At 36.9% G+C, this 26,301-nt stretch overlaps 2 protein-coding genes across 5 annotated transcripts; one reads left to right on the top strand and one right to left on the bottom strand.

Annotated features, from left to right (window-relative positions):
- Positions 1 to 506: 506 nt before the first annotated feature.
- On the bottom strand, positions 507 to 2,421 carry wu:fb55g09 (uncharacterized). Its single transcript, XM_067398804.1, has one exon. It carries the CDS (start codon positions 1,870 to 1,872, stop codon positions 1,237 to 1,239), a length of 636 nt encoding a protein of 211 aa, XP_067254905.1. The 5' UTR covers positions 1,873 to 2,421; the 3' UTR covers positions 507 to 1,236.
- A 1,984-nt stretch (positions 2,422 to 4,405) lies between these two features.
- nisch (nischarin) lies at positions 4,406 to 24,717 on the top strand. Of its 4 annotated transcripts, XM_067396456.1 has the most exons (21): positions 4,412 to 4,739; positions 5,285 to 5,368; positions 5,482 to 5,664; positions 7,053 to 7,101; positions 7,568 to 7,731; positions 10,010 to 10,105; positions 10,186 to 10,281; positions 10,549 to 10,701; positions 10,791 to 10,859; positions 10,947 to 11,132; positions 11,225 to 11,353; positions 11,525 to 11,638; positions 13,390 to 13,504; positions 14,836 to 14,954; positions 15,036 to 15,088; positions 17,925 to 19,238; positions 19,887 to 20,073; positions 20,702 to 20,852; positions 21,178 to 21,306; positions 22,935 to 23,096; positions 23,211 to 24,717. In XM_067396456.1, the coding sequence occupies exons 1-21, from the start codon at positions 4,659 to 4,661 to the stop codon at positions 23,837 to 23,839; spliced, it is 4,263 nt and encodes a 1,420-aa protein (XP_067252557.1). In that variant the 5' UTR covers positions 4,412 to 4,658; the 3' UTR covers positions 23,840 to 24,717. The 4 variants fall into 4 exon arrangements, 3 of the variants coding, with proteins under 3 accessions (XP_067252559.1, XP_067252558.1, XP_067252557.1); XR_010896094.1 differs by lacking the exons at positions 17,925 to 19,238; positions 19,887 to 20,073; positions 20,702 to 20,852; ... (1 more) ...; positions 22,935 to 23,096; positions 23,211 to 24,717 and having other exon boundaries at positions 4,406 to 4,739; positions 13,390 to 13,512; positions 15,036 to 15,054; XM_067396458.1 differs by lacking the exons at positions 13,390 to 13,504; positions 15,036 to 15,088; positions 17,925 to 19,238; ... (3 more) ...; positions 22,935 to 23,096; positions 23,211 to 24,717 and having other exon boundaries at positions 4,406 to 4,739.
- Positions 24,718 to 26,301: the final 1,584 nt, after the last annotated feature.

The raw sequence follows: 26,301 nt of genomic DNA on the forward strand, positions 1-26,301 counted from the left end.
CCGTAAAAATAGGTGACAATGCACTGCATTACTTTAACGGAATTTTCCATATTTATTTTTTTTACAGATGTTTTACCTGTATTTTGAATTTTACACTTCATAGTGTTGTGTTAAAGAAATGTCCGTAAAATGACTGGATATTATCCAGGTAATGAGCTGCCAGTACTATTTCTGTTATTTTATTTTTGTGAAAATGGTTATTATCCCTTAAAAGAGACTGTGAAGTCTCTTCTCCCATCTTAGTGAAGTGTTTATTTCTTTTATCGGCAGTTAATAGACTAGAAATGGAGCCAGAGGATTGAACACACAATCCTGTAGGTTTGGCTCGAAGAACTTGCACCACAATTATCTGACATGCAGTTGGCAAGCTGTGCAGGAAAGGGGCTGAACCGCTGTTGATCAAAACACTCGGGGCTCTATTCATGAGAAAGATTTCATCTGAGACTTTTTGTTTAACCTTTTTCCATTTTTATTGACTAGCAGGGCTTTAAATTTCCTTGTCATACACAAAGACTAAGGATGATTATAGGTCTCATTGTGTGCTTCGAAATGGAAACCCAATTAGTGACGCCGATTATACAGCTGTATAAAGGATCTTTTGCACAGAGACACACACCTTGTCTCATGAGCATTGCTATTGTTCTTGTGTCAGATCTTCAAAAGCCAGCACTTAAGTACAAGAAGGGTGTGTATGTTGGATCTGCTTCTTAAATGTTACGCTGGCATCGTATTTGTTACGCTTCTCCTTCTTTTATAACCCCAAAATATTTAGATCAGTGTGCCATTCTGTGCAATGTAAAAAGACACCCAATAATGATCTATTGTTCGGTTTCAACCTCAATGCAACTGTAAACCATGCCAAAGTCATTCTGATATTTGCAAGTAATTATTCATCAAGCAAAATGTGTGAAAAATGAATTTTGTAATAAAAAATATAGACAATGCGTAGCAAAATGTCGATTTATTATGAAAAACATTCACATAGGGTTTAGTTTTCCAGTACAAACCGCTGCTGTGTTTGTCATGAGTGATCAAATGATCTCGATGGTGATTGGCTGGCTGGTCTCACTCCTACTTTGGACCCTTTCCCCCCCACATAACAGACCACTCGTAATACATCACAGAACACACAAACAAAACAATGCCTTGTCACATTGCAATGGACATATTTAGTTGTGAAAAAGAGCTCAGAAACCACCATAGTGATGATGTAAACGTGTTACCTGTGGCAGGTGTCTAAATACATGGTGCCACAGTGTCACAGAATTCTTTGAAGTCCCTTTGCATGAAGTCTTCACTCTGCATCACATCGTCTTCTGATGGGAAATACTGCATGCTTTCCTCTTGATCAAAGCCGAAAAAGGAAAACTGCTGGCATTGGTTCATCTGTCGTGCGTAAAATGTGGGGGGCGAAGGCAGATCTGGACTGTCCAACAGTGCGCCTCTAGCGTTCTCCAGCACACCCAGGTACGAGTCCATATCCGCAAAGTCCATTTCGCAGTCGGACCCGCTGTCAGTGCCAACGGAGTCCGATCGCATATGCATCATCTGATATTTCTCATGCATGAGGAACTGGTTGGTGTTCCTGGGCGCCCTCATGCCAGGCGCTCGGTTGCCTTGAACGTTGGCAGGACGCAATGAGACCACAGTGCCAGACCACCGGGACAGTCTCGCACGATTTCTGCGCATTTCTGGATAGTGCGCCCTTCTTCCTGGCCTCCTTCCCCATTTGTGCCACTTGTGTTTACCACCGCCGTTGCTTCTCCTCGACTCGCTCTTGTGTTTTTCCGTCTCCTTGATGGAGGGTCTGTTGCCGTAGACCTCCCATTGGCATATCATGCCCCTTCCGCACATTTTCTCAGTGTCTAGCATCAGCTGTAGGGCGCTCTTACATAATCTGGAAGACAACAAAGGCTGTTTCTTCTCCTTGATATTAGGGGTTTTGTTTACTCGTGCCTCTCTACACGATTCACCCCCTCAGTCGTCTACCTTTTTACAATCTTTTCCGATTTTTTCTTTGTCACTGGCTTTAGATGGCACATAGCCTGGCGCAGTGCCCTCTGTCTAGGCAGCTTGACGCTCGTGTGGCTCTGATCTGAGATCAGTCACACCCCTCCTCAGCTTTTCCGAGTAACCAGTGTCTTTTTGCTTCAGATTAAAAGCAAAATCGTTGTCTAAATGTCTAAAGAGTGTAAAAAAGATATGTTTGTAGTTTGTTTTTACTTTGGTTAAATGCCAACAAACTACGTTTTCTGCCCGTTCCTGACTAACGCTTGTCTCGAAATGACAGTTGACATCTACAGAAATCCGCGTCTAGTGTGATTTTTATAGTGTTGGGGCGCTTCAACCCTCAGCGAAGGCATGGGGGCGTTTCATTCTTTCTAGAGGTAAAGTATTTAAAATATGACTACAATTTTATCTCACAACATCCTATATGCGCTAAGTTCTTCTTATATGTTCAATATTTTAAAACAAACATCTCTTTTTACGTGAAGAGCGCAGAAAACATCGCTATTTCGTATTCCGCAAATGTTCCCCCTCCGCGATGGGAATGGTTTATTCCTTCACTGGGCGTCTTCGCCAGCAGCTGCTGTTTCAGGACCAGTTTTTGCCTTCACGATCCGCGTCTCTCTCATTATTGGACAAGAACGCTCACCTGCTCCTAGATCAGTTGAGAACGTTATAACGACAAAGAGAGTGTATACGTGATGTATGTGATAGATGTGAGGACAACAAACTAATGGCTGTCTTATGAACGGGTAGTTCTGTTTTTAGTCGATATATTTGTTTCTCGGTTCAGTTTTAGGCTGATTACAAAAACTCACACTCATTAGGGTATGAAATGCACTATATATAGACCTAAAGTAATTTTCTGTTTATTTATCCATGTGACTAAGATTTTCCATCGATGTGGCATTTGTTTAATCGAGAGTCTAAAACCGCCAGAACAATTACTTACTATTCTGGAGGAGGGACAATCAATAAAATGCTTAGTTATGACCTAACGGCATATACAAACACACGCTTTTCTTCTTCCATTCGACTAACCTCGAAAACCCATTGAATAACAAGAAGAGGAAAAGGCACTTCCTTAAAATGGTGGATTAGTGGTGATTTAAAGCACTGATTTTCTGGATTAAACCCACATCGAGTTCGACGAACCGCGGAAAAGATGGTTGCCTTCAGCCTGACATGAATAAATAAACAAATAAATGAACGAGTGAATGCATTCATCAATGATTACACGTGTGTGTGAGTGAGTGAGTGAGTGAGTGAGTGAATGAATGAATGAATGAATGAACTCCAGTATGAATAGACAGATAGATAAATAAACAGAGTAATAGTATGTTTATATTGCTATAATAGCTGACTATAGTTATAGTATGTCGAATTTTTTACTATTGAGATTAGATAGGTAGATAGAACAACAACAGATAGATAGATAGAATGACAGATAGATAGAAATAGAATGACAGATAGATAGATAATTAAATAAAATGTATGTATTTCATAAGATTTATTAATAAATAATTTGTGCAACATTGATTTTGTTTTCTTTCTTGAAATAATAGCTAGTAGCTAAACTCTTATTATTATTAGAAAATGTATATTGTTATATTTTATTTATAATAATTGACCATTGTTATAAATGTATATATATATATATATATATATATATATATATATATATATATATATATATATATATATATATATATATATATATATATATATATATCAAACAATATAAACAATCAATTACAATTTAGTTGTTTTTATAGTAGGTGTTCTCTATGATTATTTATTTTGATTTTAATTATTTTTAGGCCTGGTTTCACAGACAGGGCTTAGATTAAGCCAGTATTAGGCCTTTTTTGTATCTTTTATAAATGTGCCTTAGAAAAATACATTTCTAGTGTGCATTTTGAGACAAAACAATGGCCCTGATATATTTTAAGATATGTCAGTGCAAGTTGCTTTCATTTAAAACAGCTCAAACATGCATTTTAGTCTGGGACTAGTCTCAAACCGAGGGATAATGTATGGTTACAAACTATGCCTTGTCTGTGAAACTCCTAGGGGTTCATAATGAAATTGCAGGGGTTACATTAGTCTGTCTGTCACATGACTGTATGTTTTATATACATAAACGAGTATTTATAAAAAAGTGTTTGATATTAATATCTATCAAAATATCACTTGACTCTGATATCAAATAAGCTACAAAAAAGTATTGTAAAATGTAATGTTAACTATATATATATATATATATATATATATATATATATATATATATATATATATATATATATATATATATATATATATAGTAAAGATTAGGCAGATTACTTTATATGTCATTGGTTACATCAAAGGGTGAATTGAATTCACCCTAATTTAGATCACTGGAGTCAGTATTGATATTTGGTTTGAGTTCTGCTGACGATGTAATTCATAGTTTTAGTAGTAACATCCTCATGCGATAGGGGGCGATAAAGCTCTCTCTGTGTGTGAGCGCCGCGGCGCGTGAGAAATACGAGAAGGAGGCGCTTCGCTCTGTTCGCTCTGCGTTAAACCACAACAAAGATGGAGGCGCTACATGACAGCTAGACTTGCATTTTTCATCGCGCCGCGCTCAAACTCCCGCTGAAGTGAAGATGGACGCGCCGCATCTGTCAGAGCAGAGTCCGGAGAAACGCGTCCGCATCGTGGGATCCGAGCTGGTGGAGAATTACACGGTCAGTCTGATGTGTTTCATTTGGGTCGGTTGTTCAGTGCAAATTCATGTTTATGATAACGGTTTGCGAATAATATAAGTGAAAATGGTTTATATTATTAGTATTGTTGGATATAAGTATATTTAGCTTAGGTTAGATTAATATTTAGATTTGTGTAACGTATAAAATTCAACACGTTTTATGAAAACAATGTGTGTTGCATAAGAGCGGATGCTTTTTTTTTCATTTGATGATTTCCTTAAGAATTATCATTATGGGAATAATTTATCAATGTTTAGAGGAATCCTGTGTTTAATTGTTAATAGGCATGTGGATGATTAATAATAATAATAGCGATTCATACAGTGTCAAAAGCCACTTTAATAATTTGCATGCTCATTTGCATAATACACAATATGAGTTATGAATCTAAGCAATGTGTGACAAAGTGGAGAGGAGTTTGTTGGTTTGCACAGTTTTAAACGCACATTAATGAGAAATATTGTAATCGTTATGGATTTTTTTTTTATTATTATTTTTTTTTTATGCTTGTATTATTTTCTCAGGTTTATGTCATAGAGGTGAAGGTTGGAGATCACAGTTGGACGGTCAAACACCGTTACAGTGACTTTCACGATTTGCATGAAAAAGTGAGTTACGCAGACACGTTCCTAAAATGACAGATCAGACCTCAGATATTGACATTGTGTTCATAGTTCACAGTGTGTGACTGATAAAACTGATTAAATGTTGTTGACTTCAGCTCACTGTTGAGAAGAAGATCGATAAACATCTGCTGCCGCCCAAGAAGATCATCGGCAAAAATTCCAAAAGCCTCGTAGAGAAGCGTCAAAAGGAGCTGGAAGTTTATCTCCAAACACTCCTGAGCAGATTCCCAGCGGCGACTCCCAAAGTCCTATCTAACTTCTTGCTTTTTCACTTATATGTAAGTTTTCACGTGCTTTGTGCTTGATAAGAAGCGAAAGATTGCGTTAATGTGATTACAACTGAAGATTCCTGTGCTTCATGTCTGTCACATGCCAGTTACATATTAACCAGAGTTTGTGTGTAATTCATCCAAAACAACAGCATGCAACTCTTCACATCCAGTGAGGATGAATCGTGTTGCATTTTCTCCTCTCAGCCATATAAATGGTTCTCAGAACAGCAGAGCCTGTAATCTGGCCGTAAGCGATGTTTTCCCGCTGACAGTAGTGGTATTGATATTGATCTCTGAAAGGCTTTTGTCTGAATAAAGGCATATGACCGGACAGAGTTGTTTTGGAGAGGAGAAATGCTTTACGTTTGTGCATTTGTTCTCGATTGGCATTGTTATTTTAGCATTGTTCTATGGAAGCTTGTTTCCTGTAACAAAATAAAAAAATAAAAAAGGTAATTGCGAGTTTATATCTCACAATGCTGACTTTTTCCCCTTCAAGATTGCCTGTTGATATCTCACAATTCTGAGAGAAATAAATTCAGAATTGTGGGATATAAACTGGCAATTCTGACTTTTTTCATCGCAGTTGCAAGTTTATATCTCACAATTCTGACTTATGACTCAGAATTGCAAGATATAAGCAGATTATTAAAAAGATAATTGCAACTTATCTCACAATTCTCACCTTTTTCTCTCACAATTGCATGTTTATATCTCACAGTTCTGAGACAAAATGTCATAATTGCAGGATTAAAAACTGGCAATTCTGAAAAAAGTCAGAATTGCACCATATAAACTTGCAATAAACTGAGTTTCCAGTTTATATCCTGCAGTTATTATCTTTTTAATTTTTTTATTTTGTGGTGGAAACAAGCTTCCATATTGTTCAGATAGTACTATATTTTTTATTAATATTGTTTTTTTTTTAGTTTATTATAGTTTTCATTTTAATTTTAGTAAAAATGTTAGCAATCTTGTGGTGATTTGTCATTTTTTTTATTTTTAAATAAAAAATCTTTATAATTTTTTTAAATAATTTTTACTTCAGTTTTATATTTTGTTATTTTAGTTTATCAATTTAAACTAAATGAAAATAAAAAATGTAATTTCAGATTATTTTATTTCTTGTAACCAAAATGTTTTTTTTTAGGGTTTTAGTTTTAGTTAACTATAATAACCCTGATTTGTGCGCATAAAGTATTTCCAGTCATTTTTTCAGAATATGTAAAAAAAGCTGTAAGGAGGAAATTGAAGTCATTTCTGCATTCCTCTGGCGAGATCTTTCAGGAAATGAGTTGGAGATGCACATGCCGATCATTAAAGCTCAGTGCGGTGACATTACTGTTTGGGCTCGTGCGGATTTCCATTTTTGACAAAAACTTCCTTATTTTCAGGAAATCAATGGAATCGCTGCTGCCCTGGCTGAAGAGCTCTTTCATAAGGGTCTGTTACTTTATTTCAATTTCTAGTTATTACAAGCTTGAAATGTACAAAATGAAATGTATTGACTGATAACCGATATAAGTGGCAGCATTTAAAATCTATTATTTCATAATAAAGCTCCAAATGAGACTTTTACATTAGACATAGTCTAATAGACATAGACATTATCTATAGTCTTGCAACCAGATATAGAAAATATACTTTTATAATTGAAAAAAAAAAAAAACTTTACATGATCAAAGTTCACATTTTATACCGATGATGATGAAAATACAAAAAGGAGCCAATTTTGGTGCATGATTGCTGATAAATTACTTAAATGTTTGCAAATCCCATTTTGGAACATTTACTGTACATGTTCATCATTATTAATTTTTTGATTTGCATAATATATACTATGAGTAGTTCTGTCATCTATGCCTTCTAGTACCTCTGTTAAATGTGGTGGTTCTGTCTCTTCTCACAGGTGAGCAGTTGTTGGCTGCAGGCGAGGTGTTTCTGCTCAGACCGCTCCAGCTGTACGCCGTCACGCAGCAGCTGAAACTCGCCAAGCCCACCTGTGCCAACGGAGATGCCAAAGCCGACCTCGGACACATCCTGGACTTCACCTGCCGCCTCAAGTACCTCAAGGTCTGAGTTTGTCACTTTACTGAAATCATGATATGTTGGCAACTAATTTCAGCATCAGTCGGCTAATATTATTTATTTATTTTTTCTGTTAATTGATAAATAAGTATGTAAATGAATATGTAATATAAATAAATAAATAAATATATATATATATATATATATATATATATATATATATATATATACACAGTACTGTGCCAAAGTCTTAGGCACATCAGTATTTTCACCGGTTTTAAGCCAGTTATTTATATCTTTTGCTGTAGTGTGTCAATAGGAAATATCCGTTCACATTTCCAAACATTCATTTTGCAATTATTTGTAATAATCCAGTGAGATTTTTGAATACACAATAAGACTGAAAACAGCCGGTGCTCCACATGGAGATCACCATCACTGAATCCGTCTGTGATTACATGAAGAAACATATGAAACTGAGACAAACCAAATCCAGAAGAACTGTGGCTGTGTCTCTAAGAGATTTTAAGAAACCTGCCTTCAAAGCTACCTGAAAAATGATGCCCAAGTGTACCTGGACAAGAGCTGTTTTAAATGCAAAGGGTCGTTACACAAAATATTGTTTTGATTTAGTTAATATAAGTTAATTGATAAATAAAATCTATAACATTTTTTTTTTTAAAGGGTTAGTTCACCCAAAAATGAAAATTCTGTCATTTATTACTCACCCTCATGCCGTTCCACACCTGTAAGACCTTTGTTCATCTTTGGAACACAAATTAAGATATTTTTGATGAAATCCGATGGCTCAGTGAGCCACCATAGCCAGCAATGATACTTCCTCTCTCAAGATCCATAAAGGTACTAAAAACATATTTAAATCAGTTCATGTGAGTACAGTGGTTCAATATTAATATTATAAAGCAACGAAAATATTTTTGGTGCGGCAAAAAAACAAAATAACGACTTATTTAGTGATGGCCGATTTCAAAACACTGCTTCAGGAAGCTTCGAAGCATAATGAATCAGTGTATCGAATCTGCTGTTCGGAGCGCCAAAGTCACGTGATTTCAGCCGTTGGCAGTTTGACATGCGATCCGAATCATGATTCGACACACTGTTAATATTCTCGTCGCTTTATAATATTAATATTGAACCACTGTACTCACATGAACTGATTTAAATATGTTTTTAGTACCTTTATGGATCTTGAGAGAGGAAGTATCATTGCTGGCTATGGTGGCTCACTGAGCCATCGGATTTCATCAAAAATATCTTAATTTGTGTTCCAAAGATGAACAAAGGTCTTACAGGTGTGGAACGGCATGAGGGTGAGTAATAAATGACAGAATTTTCATTTTTGGGTGAATTAACCCTTTAAAAAACATCCTCACTTTACAGCATTTTTACACAAGTGCCTAAACTCTTCACAGTACTGTATCTTTGCAGGCAGGTTTCTTAGATGTGGTCACAGTTCTCCTGGATTTAGTTTGTCTCAGTTTCATCTGTTTCTTCATTTAATCACAGACGGATTTGATGATGGTGAGATCAGATCACAGTGTGGAGCACTGGCTGTTGTCAGACTCTTTGTGTATTCAAAAATCTCACTGGATTATTACAATTAATGGCAAAATGAATGTTTGGAAATGTGAACGGATATTTCCTATTGACACACTACAGAAAAAACTGGCTTAAAACCTTTTTTGGGGGTGAAAATACTGACGTGCCTAAGACTTTTGCACAGTACTGTGTATATATATATATATATTATTATATTACAATATATTTCTCTCTGATACAGATAATTATTAGTGTGAGTGTGTGTGTGTGTGTGTGTGTGTGTGTGTGTGTGTGTGTGTGTGTGTGTATATATACAGCTATGGAAAAAATTAAGAGACCACTTAACATTGATTTCTGAACTTGGAGTGGTCTCTTAATTTATTCCATAGCTATATATATATATATATATATATATATATATATATATATATATATATATATATATATATATATATATATATATATATATATATATATATATATATATATATATCAAAATATTGGAAAACTGAACACTTCTTGAAGTGTAATCTAAAAAATTATTTGAAATGTAATCAGAATTTTTAGTTTGGTTCACGTCCCATTCGATTACGCAGAAAGTACGGGGTTTATGACCTATACTGCAGTCAGCGATCAAAATGCTTTGGCTTCACTTTTCAGGACATGTGTGGCACACTTTGGCTTGTCAAGTAAAGTTAAAGAAATGTTATGTTAAATGATCTGACAGTATAAATGTATCAAATTGCCGTATTTTCAATCTTAGATCCCTGGAATGAAAATAGCGGTGGGGACGAGTAACATCGAGGAGCAGAGCCTTCCGTTTGACCTGTCCATCTTTAAATCACTGCTCCAGATTGAGGTGAAGACAATCAACGTTTGCATTTTGTGTTTTTTGAGGGTGTGGTATGTTTCCAACATATTAATACTTTTTACTTTCAGATCAGTGATTGCGATGCTGGACAGATCAAAGGTCTGCCTTCCCTAAAGCCCACGCTGGCCACGCTCACCATACACCTCTCAGCCGGCAGTATGAAGGTACTTTACGTGGTTTTGTGTATAAACAAAAGTCTTGAAACCAGCAAACTTTTCAACCATTTCACTGCAGAAACAAATTTGAGTCTCAAAATGCAGTCGAGCATCTCTAGAAAAAATCTCTAGGATTTGTTAAAAGGCTGCAAAATGTTTAGTTTTTACTTTAATTTTGTAGCATTCATAAAAGACAAAAAATGTCAACAAACTTCTTAACCTTTCACTGGCACTGACAAGTTGTGCGAATTACAATGTTCGCTCCTCCTCTGACAGGAAATCTTAGTTCCCGAAGCGTCTGAATTTGCGCAGTGGGAACCTGAGGGTGTGGATACGGACTGTCCCGTGACGGCGATCATTCCCAAGTGGAAGATGCTCACCACTCTGGACATGAGCCGAAACTTCATACGCTGCATCGATGAGTCTGTGGTGAGTTAGGTCATGTTACATGAAATAAATACCAGTTCCTTTCTTGTTGATTATAAAAGTTGTGCTTTTCCTGGTCTTTTTTTCTATAGAAACTGATTCCTGAAGTGGAATTTCTTGATCTCAGTCATAATGAGTTGTCTGTAGTGGAAAACCTCCAGGTGTGTTGTCTCCAAATAATGTCATAATATGAATTTTAATGAGCAAAGAAAAGTCCAGTGTATTTATTTCAAAAATTTTCAATGCAGCATTTGTACAACCTGGTCCATCTGGATCTGTCCTTCAACAAACTCACCATCCTGGAGTGCGTTCACACTAAACTCGGGAATATCAAGACTTTGAATCTGTCTGGGAATCAGCTGGAGACGCTCTCTGGCCTCAGTAAACTTTACTCCTTGGTTAACCTGGACTTAAGCAGCAACAAATTAGCACAGGTAGTTTATTATCTGCACTGACAGTTGCAAAATGCCATTTTGTTGATGCAATAATTTGCTCGATATAATTCTCTGTCTTCTGCTTTGCGTAGCTGGATGAAATTAAACACATCGGCACTCTTCCCTGTCTGGAGAAACTGGCTCTGGCTGATAACCCCATGTGCATTATCCCGGATTACAGGACTAAAGTTCTGGCCCAGTTCTGCGACAGAGCCTCTGAGGTAATGGAGTTTCTCATCAAAGATGACATGCTGCACAGCTTTAGTGGAGTTTACAGCATTGTTACGCTCAGAAGGAAGAGTATCATATCACATAAATGAGCTGTTTTTCAGGACATTTTTCTGAATTTGTTTTTAAAGGATAGAGAAATATAATTGACGTTTATCACACAGGTGTGTTTGGATGGTACGACCACCACAGAGAAAGAGCTCGACACGGTGGAGGTGCTGAAAGCCATTCAGAAAGCCAAAGTGGCCAAAGACCGAATGGCAAACAATGACAAAAAGGTATTTTATATTTTATAGATTTATATATTTATTTTTTTTGATGCAAAATTAAATTAAACAGATCATTATTATAATCCTTCTTCTTCTTCTTCTTCTTCTTCTTCTTCTTCTTATTATTATTATTATTATTATTATTTATTAACATTTATTATTATTAGACTATATGATAATAATAATATAACACTATTATTTATTATTTAACATTATTATTTTAACATTTATTATTAGACTTTTGATTTTGTTTAGTAGGAATATTCCTTTTAGTATTTCTTTATGATCATAATAATAATTGTTATTATCGTAACATTATTATTTAACATTATTATTTTAATAATTATTCTTATTGTTTTGCTTTTGTTTAGTAGGAAACAATTATTTATAGTCCTTATTAAGCACTTAATAATAATAAGTAATTTTGTCATCATTATTATTATAACATTTTTATTACTATTAGCATTTATTATTATTAAATGGTTTTGATTTAGTTCAGTAGGAACATTTAAAATTATATAAAGATGGTTAAAAGGGGAGTAAAAGTGAATAAAAAGGTTATGTAATAGGCTCTAATGCAAACTCCTGTTTCATCTGTCAGATTAAAGGATTCCTGATGTAATTAATGTGTTTTAAGGCGTGTGCTGACGGCTTTCTTTCAACTGAGTGTGAGTGTTATTAATCTCAAATAATCTTTTATCAGGCTAAACTTTGATATCCAGACATGAGAACTCAACAAAAAGATGATTCAGTGATTTATATGCTCACATTGATGCATTTGTTTGTCCGCATCTGTTACCTAACACAAATTTTCCAGTGAAGAGAAAGACTCGAGTTGTGGCGCCTCCTCCTGGCCAGACTCTGATAATGACTGGATATCACCAACTCTACACTTGACTGCAGACCTGCTATATTATGAAGACATGAAATAAAGTTGTTGAAGTGTTAATGCATCGACTTTTGCATATGCTATTGTGATATTATATAATTAAAGTTATGGTTATAAAATTATAGTATAACATAAAAAAAATTATGTTGCGCTCATGTCTCGGAAGTACCATAATTACAATGAGAGGAAAATACATCAATAGAGCTGTTCAGTTTGTAAAGAATCAGGATTTATTTATTTATTATTAATTTAATAATAGTTTAAACAATTTAAATATAATTTTATATAATCTTAATAATTTAAATATTATTTTAAACAGTTTAAATATTTGAATTTTGTTCTTTAAATTTAAGAATTTAGAAATGTTCATCAGAAAAATTGGTCCATAATAAATTATCATGTAAAGTGTGTACATGCTGCAGTTTTGGTTGTTTTAATATGTTGTCATAAAAAGTCATAAGCTTTTATAAAATTAGGCAGAAAAAAATGTAATTACGGTATTTCTGATACGTTTCCATGAACGCACTATTATTTTGAGGCCTTCTGTGTGTGCTGTATCTTTCATACTAACAAAGTGTCCTAACCAGGCATGACATTTTGAGCAAAATTTTTGAAAGCGAAATGTTGCGTTAAATTCACACTCAATCAGAAGATATTTGATGTTTGATATGGAGCAGGATTTGGACCAATGAGATTTCTGTGTGGGTGGTGCTACTCAAAATCTCAGGTTAACATTAATACGATACATCGCTTGTTGTTCTGGTTTGGACATGTTGTAAAACGTTTATGATTTCTCGCACCCTTTACATTGACCTTCAGTGGTCTTGTTTGTGCTTTTCGCTAAAGAGAAGCCTGATGTTATTGTTGTCAGGTGAGTGACGTCCCGGGGCAGGCCACCAGCGGGCCGCAGTCCTCTTCGTCCTCTCTCGTCGCGCCGCCCTCCTCTTCCTCCCCCTCTCTGTCCCGTTCCACCTGCTCCAGTCAAGGTAATCATGTATGTATCGCGCTGCTGGGACGAGGGGGGGAAACACAAATGGAGAGTTTAAAGCGAAGTGTGTCATTTCAAACAGGTTTCTCAGACACTTCCATCTCTCATTGGTCGGATAAACAAGCAGTCCCGCCCCCAAGTTGTTTTGTTGGCATATAAAGATGTGTTCGGAGAAAGTGAAATTACACACTTCACCTTTAAACTTAAAAACGTCCCTCTGATGGCATGACATAATGTAAAACCTGACGGTGAACATCATGAGACGTTATTTCTCTGTTTTGGCATCACATATTTCCTGCAAAATTATTGTACTTTTTAATATTTTAGTTGTTTGTTATTAATCTCCATTTACATGGTTAAAAAATATTATTTTCTTCATTACATAATGATTGTAAATGTGTAATCTGAAACGACTGAATTGTTAATTTAAACAAAAGCACAGTTTTCTTTTCACATGTGATCTAAATCTTATTTCATTTACATTTCTGTTCAGTTACTCCTGCATACTGACTTACTGCAGCTCTGCTAGTCATAATTATGTTTCGGAGATTTGGTGCGCCCTTTTCTGCACTGCAGAAAAAATAAATCAAATTTAATCAGCATTCCACACTGATTTTTCTCATAACTTTGTTTTGAATGAATATAATCAGCATCCATTTTCTTCTCTTTGCCTAAACTAGCCTGAACGTTGACTTTTGTGGTGGTTTATTTTCATTTTGTTGCTCTATTACCGATTGGGCCTGATTTATAAAGCATTTGATCTCCATATTTGTCTCTTGAGTGTTAGTTACTAAGCAACAGCCTCGGGTGCTTTTGATAGACTTTCCATTTCTGCCAACGACATCTAAATATTCATTGTTACGCACTCCTGTAAAATGTGATTTAAACATTTAGTTTCTCAAATATTAATGAAATAGTACTATACCCTAGCATAAGTTGTCTTCGAAATCATCTATACATTATCAGGACCTTTCATTTGTATTTAAATTTATTTGACCTTATTTGTGTGTGTGTGTGTGTGTGTGTGTGTGTGATTACTTTTTTTAATTTTAGATTTTGTTTGATTTTGGTATTTGGCATCTGACTCCAAATCTTAAATTAAAATCTGATTTTTTTTTTTTTTCTTCAAGCTGTGTTCAGCTGCTGTCAGCTATTGTATATAAAAAAGTCTCTTGGCACCATCCTGACGCTTGCATCATTACCATATCAACCAATGCTGATACACCATATATTGACTGAACAAACAAATCAAATCATCAACGTCATTTGCTGTGTGAACAAAATTTTAGTGACTGAAGAATAACTTTTTGCTTTCCATCTCCCTTTCAGAAATAACTACTTGTACAGAAAAAGCTTTTATTACCAAAGAGATATTAACTCCTGTGGATTCTACACTTACCCAGAGATGCTATGATGTTTACAGCTCAGCCTGTGAGGTCATCCCGCAGGTTGGTTTGTGTTAAAGCACAATTAATTAATATTTGTGGTGCCAGCAAAAACAAGAACACACCACTTGTCTTTTTTTGCAGGTGAAAACTCAAATTGATTCCAGTTTATCTTTGGAGGTCACCTTTGAGAGCAGGTTAGTTCTTATAAACGTTTTTTTGTTTATGCTATGCCCGAAACATACTCTATGCAAATATGTAAATGCTTCTGGCTACGCAAGCTAGATTTCAAACTTAATTGATTCCTGAAATGTTTCAAAGCGCAATTCATAGTGCGGTACAATAGGGCTATCACGATTCCTCAATTAAATTCGAGTACTCGATTTAAAAAAATCATTGATTGCAGTTGACCATATGCATGGAACGTTATTAAGAACTTCTGCATTAATATAAGTCAGCAGGAAAACTTCCGATGAAATGTCATTTGTTTATGTGTCGGTATCTTCAATATCCTGAGGTAGCTTTTACAGCATCAATACTGTAATACTTAGTTTATAATCAGAATATAGAAACCTAAATAGTCAGGCCTAGCATTTAGTTATGCGAACCTAATACGACATTAAAAAACAGTCGTGTCTCAGTGTTCCTCCTTGGCAAAATTCAGTTTGGCTATCAGTTTTCACACTTTTGTGTGGGAAAAAAAAAAAAAGTCAACACACTGTAAATTAAAGATTTATTGTACACTTTAGTTAACTTACATTTTATTCAATTAATCTTTCACAAATGTGCCAAAATCATTGAGCTTGTGCTGCACTGACCGACAGATTCTGTGATTATAAAGGGAGGGAGAAGCTCGGTGCTCGCTTTCTGTGTAATTCATTTGCAAGGAAAGTTATTGTTTTTCATGAGATTTTGTGAGTACTTCATACTTCTCCATGACGAAATGTATTTTTAAACCTAATGATTTTATAATGATTTATATTTATTCAAAAGCCAAACTGAGTGAAAAACTATTACAGGAAATGGCTAATATGAGCCAATAATTGTTCCTCTGCCGCCATCTTCTGGTTATAGTTGTAAATTAATGTCTTTATTTTTTAATAAAAGTGTTTTCAATTAAATGTTGGATTTCCTACATCTTGAAACGTTCAGTTTTACAAATGGGGACAGTCTCAGCAGGATAAACAAGTAATGTTTTTGGTCATCGCATTAAAAATAACATTTGAAGTGTGGAAAAATATTGCGTGTGTGTGTCTAAATACAGACACCATGTTTCTTGATACTGGAAGTGGCTCATTCCATGGATGAGAATCCATGAAACGCATAATTAGATTTTCTAAGGCTGCACGATGTAAAACCATTTAAAACCATACTATAGCATAGTGCTATTGTGAATTCACAAAGGCTGCAATTCAGTTATGCACTTTACAGGGGCGCCATTGGCACGGGGGATGGGGGGTCAGGACCCCCGCAGTTTTGATAAGGGCTGCTTCAATTAGTCACACTATATCATCTTTTAGCTTATGATATTTTCTTTCAAATGAGACCATTTTCACGTTTCTGTGAGCTTTCGTTCGTAAATAATCAACTGTTTTGTCGCGGATTTGAACAGGAAATGCGCTCTCGAACGGAGAAACACGCGATCTCCAAACCATCGATCAAAGCGTGCTAACATTTTAGGACAGGTCGATGGTATATAAATCATGCCCAAACGTTAGCGTTTGTCAATCAAGCCAAACCGTCCATTCAGAAACCGAGAAATTTGACACTTTAAGGTAAGGAGGCTGATCTCTCAGGTTGACGCGCGAGCTGGCTTGACTGATGTTTTCGTGACGATTTATAGTTTATGGACTCCTTTGCCCATGATTTGTTTGGGTTGCTTATAAATGTTCATTTCAAAATAAAAGTTTAAACCTCTTGCTCTGAGTTTGCATGTTTTGATGTCCACATGTTCAAAAAAATGACAGTGGTTGTAGCATTTAGATCGTAAAGAATTGACCAAATATTGAAGATTAAGTAAACATTAGGATTAAATGTCTCTTGGCCAGTATTAAACAAGGATGGATTTGATCTGCTGTAAAGTGTAACAACAAGCTGTTGGCCTCTGCAGGCATTTTTTATAATACATCATATAATAACCATATAATTGCTTTTCATACTTTATTTAAACCAAATATTATAGCCTCATTGTTGTTCTATATGTATTTTTAAGTCATTTTAAAGGCTTAGGTCTATTTTTATTACCACAAAAAAAAAATCAGATTACTAATAGTCAAAATAATCGACCTTGAATAATCGATTACTTGATTACCAAAATAATCATTAGTGACAGCCCTACAATGCAAATAGTTGTTGCATTCTCATTGTTGCCACAAGGGGCGCTGCAGTCCTTTTTTTCCTTTTAGGTCAACTATCCTCACTGCTGATTAACAGATTGAAGATAAATTTAAACATAACTGTATCCCCCCTGATAGACTTCTAGAGTCTGTTACATGGAAGAATGCATGTTATGTACAACAAAGACTGAGTGGTTGCAATGCTTTTACCAAACCTTTGTGTTTGCGTTTGTGTTCTTGCTTAGAGTGTGTTTCAGCCTTATTACTTTTGATTGGGTTTAGGAGTAAAAATGTTACTGATTTATTTGTATAGATATAATCTCCAAAAAGTAAATACAGGTTGTTACTTGGTCCAGATTTTGCACACATTCCTGGGTCAACCTATTTTGTTGATTCTGGAACAACATTCCTAGCTGGAAATTGAATCCTAACTATATACCTACCCCAAAACCGAACCCCACCCATAAGTTACCCCTAAAATCATAGGGAAATTATAGGTGAATAACACCTGATGTAGAAGCAACCCCCCGAATCTGAATGGTTGATTGGAATGTTGTTTCAGGATCAACAAAGATGTTGATCCAGGAAGATGTTGCACAAACAGATTCTGTGTTGAAATTCTTAAAGTTTGAGTCTTTATGGTTGTACATTTTAAGATTTCTAAACCAAAACTAAAACAAGTTTAATTTCTCTTTAGTCCCTGTTGCTGTGAAGAGGAGTGGAAACCTTGGACCACAAGTCTTTTGAATCTCTTTGTGCCTCCTACTTTACTGTCCTACACCACCACCAACCAGGAGTTTACCAAACAACTTTCTGCTCACATCAGCCAGGCTAATAGAGAAGAATCATCCCCGATACCTTGCAAAACCACTTCTCTGGAGGGCACGGACCAAGGCAGCCCTCAGTTGGGGGATGGGTACTTTGAGATGACTCTAGATGGCACCAACGAGATAATGGGTTGTTCCTCCTCATCTACAGTTCAGGAAAAGGGACCAGATGATGTGAAGAGAGAATCTGCAGATGATCATGTAAAAATGGTGGCTTGGTCTCTTTGCATCAGTGTTGGAGAAGGTTTGAGTCGGTGGCCATCTTGTTTGGTGGCAACGGACAGCTCACTTGTGGTTTTCCACACACGGTCAGAAGAACCAGTGAGTAACTTGGAGGAACTAATGGAGAACCTTGAGACTGACTTGGTTGTGCTGTACACCAACATTGAGAACTTCCAGTTTGATATTCCAGAGGTTTGTGTCTCCTTGAAGGTCAAGTCAAGCAATACGCGATGGTTCTTTTTCTCAGATGCCCAGAGTCTGAAGGAGATGCACTCTTGCATTAGCCCTCACGTGAACCAAACTAATGAACAAATTTTGAACTCCTCTAACACTCAGATGTTCATCCGACAGTTTCTGAACACTTGGGACTTTGAGGAAAGCGATGAAAGCTTAAAAGGTGGACACTTGATCCATTTCCTTAATCCAGACCCATCTACCTCCGACAAGAACGTCACAAACAACCCACAATTTCCAAAGAACTCAGTACCCTCAGATGTTTTATCCCAAATCAGCCTGTTTGAAAGTGATCAGGACCAAACCTCCAATCCCATGATCCTCTTCCTTACCTCTCGGCACCTTTGCGTTCTCAAGGTAGACTTTGTCGCTCTGTCGTCCCGGGACTCTTCTGAAGCGAGTGTTATGCGGAGCTGCTCCAAAGTAACCCGTATCCCGCTCTCGTTCACACTCCTCGACCCAAAGCAGAACTGTTCTTGTAGGGCCGTCTCAAACTCACGCCGTTTTTATGATGACCATGTCGTAGAACTGATGGCAGGTCACGAGCGCCTCTCTGTTGTTTTTGCCCTTCCACAAGACAAGTTTACCTTCCTGCAAGAGTTCATACGGCTTCGATCCAATCTGCGGGAAATTAAGACCATCGCCCTGCAGCACACCAAGAAAGGACACTTGAAAGTGCACAGTTGTCCTGCTCCGGCTACAACCACCAAAAGAATACCTACCAGCAGGTAATGGAGTTCATTTGTTACTAATATTTCTAATGATATGTTAGCATGGATGCCATTTTAGCCCCAGACCTAAGATGTAGCCTGGAATGTAACTGAAAGGTTGTAGGTTCAAACTCTGCAAAGGAAGTCATCATTTGAGCTTTCAACAGCACTCAAAGCATCACATTTTTTAAATTTCAGTGCTGACTTGTTTGTACTGACTTGTCGAAGGCCAACAACACTAATCCCTAAACCCTAATCCTAACTTTACAAGTGAAATTCATATTGTTTTGAAATTAGAGCCAGAGCAGTTAGCTTGAGGTTAGTGTGATGAAGTTGTTTTTTGCAAGGATGCCAGAAGAGCAAGTAATACAATTTTTCACAAAAAAATTAGTGCTTTCAAGTTCTTTGGACTAGAAAAGTAATTCCCAGCTCAAAAGGACGATTAACTCTATCGCTATCCCTAATCCTAACTTTACAGATGAAATGCCAAACCTTTGAAATGCTTTTTATTGGATAGAAGAAATGCAGAAGGGGAGATGAAACGCATCTGTTAAATGACTACTCACTTTTCCTAAGGCAGCATTTGTTAATTAGAAAAACTTAAATGGTTCTTCTTAGCCGTTTTCACAGTAGATATATTGCCATGCTTTTTTTTTTCTTCCACAGCGTCCCTCAGGAAGTGCCAAGGCCCCAGCTGACCCTGTCTCTGCTGTATCCAGCCAAATCTCTCATTCAGCAGCTGACGGAGGACAACCAATGTCCCTCACACCTCACACTTTCCTCTTCATTACTCCTCATCTCATCTCTCAAGGGAGACCAGCTTGTTCACTTCTTCCACAACAATATTGCTGAGGCAAGTCATTCGCTCATTTCACAGATTCAGATCCTTTGAGGAAATTTCCTGGATGGTTGTGCCGTAGAACTTACTTCGGAAGTTTCCTTTGCAATCCCTTTGGCTTTCCAGTGTTGTGTTGTTATCCTCACATTGTATATTCCTCTATTTGTACTTCCGGTCGACCCATCTCTTCCTGTGTGCACTCTTGGCTCCCTTGAATTTGTTTATTTACTTTGACTCTGTTAAATTTGGCCAGCTGCCTTGTTTTCAGAAGACGGCTATCTGAACTATTTTCCACTCATTCTCAAATATCCTATGCAATCAGTGCTCTGTTTTTACAGGATTTCCTAAACTAAATTTAAACCGTAAACAAACACACCTAACATTTGAAGCATGGATAACCTCACTAGAATCATTTATGCCCTACACTTTGAGGTGTTTAATTGGACATGGAAATGTCCTTAATTCTTCAAAATAAAATAACTAGCATGACTGAAATGATCATTTATGTTAGTAGTACAAACTGCACAGAAGAAACAAAACCCTGACAGTAAGTGTAGGCGATAGTAATGCAAGAAAACACCACTAAATAAACTGCAGTATTGTGTGACAAGGAGACTGAAAACTGAGGGTGTTTGTCATGCAGATGGAGAATGAGGAGCTGAAACACATCCTGTGGACGTCGGTGCTCTTCTACAGATCTCCTGACGTGGAGACAACCGCCTGTGTCCTGCTGTCCACCAAAGCCATCTACTTCATCCTGGAGGACACGGCGTCCTCTCTCACCAACCAGTCGAGTGAGCAAAACCTTACTTACATTTGCAATGATTCTATTCTAATCTTATCTTCAAATATATTCAGTTCTGTTCTAATGCAGCACAGATGTTGAACTGTTATATGCTGTTGTAGTTATACTTTAATTCTGTTGTTTTGTGTTCTTCAAATATACTCTGTTAATTTATTCTGTTCTGTTCTGTTGTATTCTATATTCTGTGCCATTTTTTTTTCTATTATTCAATTCTATCTATTATCTTATTTAATTAAATATACAATGCTGTTCAGTTCTTTTTAGTCATTCTCTAGAGCATTAAAATTGATTCATTAAATTGATTCATCTTGCAGTGATGTGGACCTGGCAACCATCCGAGCACAAGGACACAGATTTCCTCATCTCCTTCTGCTTCACCCTTAAACTGAAGGACCTGCAGAGCGTCAACGTGGGCTTGTTTGATCAGTACTTTCGAGTCGTTGGTAAGTTTGTTATGACCAAGATCATTACTAGTCCAATTTTCCATCTGAAAGGAATGTGATTGGATGACATATTTATCAAGCCATTTGGGTTAAATCTGTTTTATGAATTCAATTGTGCACCAAGGAACTGCTAATATAGCATTTCATATTGCTGCTTGTTTCTAGAGAAAATGCTTTTGGCGAAAAGCGAGCAATACTATTTATTTTATATATTATTTTAGCACTTCTATGTTAATGGTGTAAACTAAAGCAACTGAACTGAGCAATGAAACTAAAGTCCCCAATATACTTCAAGCAAAATCAAAGAACGATCTGTGATGAAATTTCGAACAAAATCAGGCCAAAACAAAGTTTGTTTTGCGTTAATTTCAGGACTTCGAAACAGTTTGCCAAAGGAAACTTTCCAGAACACTCTGGCTTGTAAACCCCACCAAACTACCATTGGTCTTTGGTAATAAAAGGTGTTGCTCTGAGACTCCGCCTTCTTTTTTTTTTTTTTACGTGGAAATCCTCTCCTGTTCATTTCTTCTGTTTAGTCCGTCATGGTCAGACATCTACAAGGAAAAGCTTGAACACACTGACTGGAGAGCTGCTTTTATAGTAGAAACTGAAGTAGTAGTTTTAAAGGTGCCGTAGAAGGTCTTTTTAAAAGATGTAATATAAGTCTAAGGTGTCCCCTGAATGTGTCTGTGTCTGTTTTGGCTCAAAATACCCCATAGATTTTTTTTAATTAATTTTTTTAACGGCCTATTTTGGGGCATCATTAAATATGAGCCGATTTAGGCTGCGGCCCCTTTAAATGCTCACGCTCCCCACCCACGGAGCTTGCGCTTGCCTTTAACAGCATAAACAAAGTTCACACAGCTAATATAACCCTCAAAATGTATCTTTACAAAGTGTTCGTCATGCAGCATGTCTAATCACGCAAGTATGGTGTTTTTTTGGATGTTTATATTTGATTCTGAATGAGTTTGATAGTGACCGTGGCTAAAGCTAACATTAGGATTGTGGATTATGTCAGTTATTATTGCTCCATCTGCCATTTTTCGCTATTGTCCTTGCTTGCTTACCTAGTCTGATGATTCAGCAGTGCACATCCAGACGTCCTGCCATTGTCTAATGCTTGATCATGAGCTGGCATATGCAAATATTGGGGGCGTACACCCCGACAGTTACGTAACAGTCGGTGTTATGTTGAGATTCGCCTGTTCTTCAGAGGTCTTTTAAACAAATGAGATTTACACAGAAAGCGACCCATTGTATAACGTGCTATATAAATAAATGTGACATGACTTTACTGGACTTTACTGCTGAATTGCAGAGCTTTTGCAAACATATCCACATTACTATGATCAGATATGATTTCTTAACTGCTGTTTTCTCACCGCGGTCTCACCGTGTTTTTGTTATTGAGAGGAAAGCACACAGCACATACTTACATATTCACATAAACGCCACTCTCAGCAGAGTGGGTGGTGTCAGGAGGTTCGCTAATAGTACGGTTCCTATAGAAAATCATCATACCCCTTTGAAATAGTTACTTTATTAACCCTTTAAGAGTGACAACAGTTAAATAAGTTAGAGTTTAATCTCTTTCTTTCTTTCTTTCTTTCTTTCTTTCTTCAAAGGGCCCTCTGCTGATCACATCATTTCCTGTCTGACCCGTGACGGTTACGGCACACATCGCTTCCTGCAGCAGCTGATGCTGGTTTTGTCCCTGCTGGAGAAAGTTCCCTCTCCTGAACCTTCTGAGCTGGATTTCTACTCACAGTTTGGAAACAAAAGCACAGGTTTGACTGCTTGGATGTCTAAAATATATCAAGAAAATCCGTTAAGTCGCTTATCATTACCTGAGCCCTTTGACTGGATGTTTACCAATAATATTTTATTCCCTCATAAATCAGGTAAAATGGAGAACTATGAGCTGGTCCACTCCAGCAAGGTGAAGTTTGTATACCCAAGCGAGGAAGAAATCGGAGACCTCACCTTCATCGTGGCGGAGAGAAAGACCCCGCAGGCGCCGTCTCACTCCTTCAACATACTTTTGTACGTACTGGTGTTCCAGGTCCACGTCGTTCCAGGCCAAACCAGCCAGAACCGGACCGTCCTACAACCCAAGACTCTTATACTCACCAGCACAGATGTCTTCCTCCTGGATGAAGACCACATCAGCTACCCGCTACCTGAATTCGCAAAAGAGCCGCCGCAAAGAGAGAAGTACCGTCTCACAGACGCCCGGCGGATTCGTGACCTGGACCGTGTGTTAATGGGCTACCAGACTTACCCGCAAGCCCTCACGCTGGTGTTCGACGACGTTCCCGGACCGGATCTTTTGTGCCACCTTACCATGGACCATTTTGCGGATGCCGACAGGAAGGGCGACAGGACACGGGGGGCTGGAGGAGCCGAGGGTGAAGTGCAGTGGTGTATTTTTGTACCGGGTGCGGACAGCAGGGAGCGCCTGATATCGCTCCTGGCTCGCCAGTGGGAGGCGCTGTGTAGCCGAGAGCTGCCGGTAGAGCTAACAGGCTAAAGCACAGGGGGGAAAAAAACGGAAAATGCGCAGTATTTACCTACACATAGTATGAAGAACATTTGTTTTTACTAACATTTTTTTTACTGTTTTGACACAATGCATCCTGGGAAGCTGTATTGTAGAGTCCACACGAGTGTAATATTTTTTGTCTCAGGCTTCAAACTTTGCTTTGCTTTTCAGACATATTTATCTGCTGCTGTGTACAATCGGCCATGCATCATAAAATGTGAAACATTTGTTATACAGTTTTGTGCTACAGTGTTATTTTGATTTTTAAAGTAAATTTGTTGTTCCATGGCAACAAAATGACTTTGTGATAGATGGCTTTTAATGAACGAAAAAGATATATATAGTCTTTCGTTTTTTTACGTAAATGCAGTTTTAAAGTGTTATCCCTATTTTAGAAAGTATTCCCGAGATGAATCTGTGGATTTATTTGTACAGATATTCAAACGGAAGACCACCGAGCACACGTTTACAGAGCGCTTTCAGCTTCATGAGATTATTCATCATGGGAATTCAGACTGATCATGCACTTTGAATTTTTTTAATAAATGTGAGTATATCTAAATGTGTTTTCTTTTTTATTATTGATTTTATGCTCAATTTAATATCCAAATATTTTATTTCATCTACAAAATGGAACAAAATGCTAAAATGGACAACATGGCCTAAAAAAGAGAAAAACAGAACAGAAAGTTAGAGATGTATTCAGTGTATTCAGGATATGAAGATTAAAAAACTTTTTGTCATGTAATTATAATTATATAACAAGATTATATTATTTATATCATCATTTTTCATTTATTATATATGTATATACAGTTGCATGAAAAAGTATGGGATCCACTTGCAGAATCTGTGAAAATGTGAATAATTTTAACAAAATAAGAGGGATCATACAAAATGCATGTTATTTTTTATTAGTACTGTCCTGAGTAAGATATTTTACATAAAAGATGTTTACATAAAGTCCACAAGGCAAAAAAATAGCTGAATTTATTCAATTAACCCTGTTCAAAAGCTTAGGAACCATTGGTTGTTAAGACTGTGTGTGGTTACCTGGATGATCTATGACTGTTTTTTATGTTTTGTGATGGTTGTTCATGAGTCTCTTGTTTGTCCTGAGCAGTTAAACTGAGCTCTGTTCTTCAGAAAAATTCTCCAGGTCCTGCAGATTCTTCAGTTTTCAAGCATATTTTGCATATTTGAACCCTTTTCAGCAGTGACTATATGATTTTGAGATCCATATTTTCACCCTGAGGATAACTGAGTGATTCAAACACAACTATTTAAAAAGGTTCAAACATTCACTGATGCTCCAGAAGGGCATGATGCATTAAGACTTGGGGGTGAAAACTTTTGGAATTTGAAGATCAAGGTAAACTGTACTTAATTTGTCTTCCAGGAAAAATGTATCTTCTGTTGCTTCTGAAGGGCAGTACTAAATGGAAAAAAAGAAGAGATTTCAACAAAATAAGAAAAATTTGGACATCTTCATCCTGTTCAAAAGTTTTCACCCCCCTGGCTTTTCTTTTTGTGCCAGTGCTCTATGAAAGAATATTTAATTTTTGTTCAGATATATTTAATGTTTTATTAGTATTATTGGATTTATGTTTTAGAAAAGAAGCTACTGAATTCATAAATTCTCTGAAATACTATAGGTAAATGCTTGTAAACTAGAAGCGAAAACTAAAGTGTGTCATGTGACTAACCAAAAGCCTGGTTGAGCAAACCAAAAAAACCTCTTCTCGTCTCTCCAGCATATGTTGTTCCCTCGAAGACTGAGAGTCAGCAATATTAGATCCTGCTTTGAAACCCAGCGGGCACGGGGCCTGTTGATGAAACAGTCACGGCCTGATTGACCGCTGCGAACACGCACACGGGGTCACGCACAAACCATGCTTCTGGGAAACTGACACAGGTGTCAACTCTATAATTTCAGTCACAGTGTGTCATTAAACGAGCGAGGGCGGGCAGGAAACATTTGCTCTGTGCTGCTGATTTAAGGTGTCCAGTGCTGGGCATTGTCAGTCTGACCCCGTCACTTCCTGTTATTCGTTTGGCCCGGGTGAAGGTCATGCTGAATTCACTGTATACTTTGTTTCTGTGAAAAGCTTGATGTTTGGTTATTAAATATGGGTCATTGAGTTTGTAGCATTTGATTTGTGGCAGTTTGTGCTAGCCTTGCAACTTCAATAACATTGTAATGTTTTCTGAACATTGTTTGTTGCTGTGGAGATGAATGAGTTTGACAGACTGAGTGAGATTTAATCAAAAACAGTATTGGATTTCATATCTTTTTATATGTATGACACCAAGATACATTTTGATTATCTATACGGTTGCTAAGATGTTGATGGTGGTTGCCAGGGCATTGCTATGTGGTTGCAAGGGCGGTTGGTGGTTGCTATGGTGATGTTGGTAGAGTGTCTGCTAGTGCGGTGGCGGGTGGTTGC

Source organism: Chanodichthys erythropterus, chromosome 10 (assembly GCF_024489055.1).
Source record: "Chanodichthys erythropterus isolate Z2021 chromosome 10, ASM2448905v1, whole genome shotgun sequence".
In the NCBI taxonomy this organism is placed as follows: Eukaryota; Metazoa; Chordata; class Actinopteri; order Cypriniformes; family Xenocyprididae; genus Chanodichthys; species Chanodichthys erythropterus.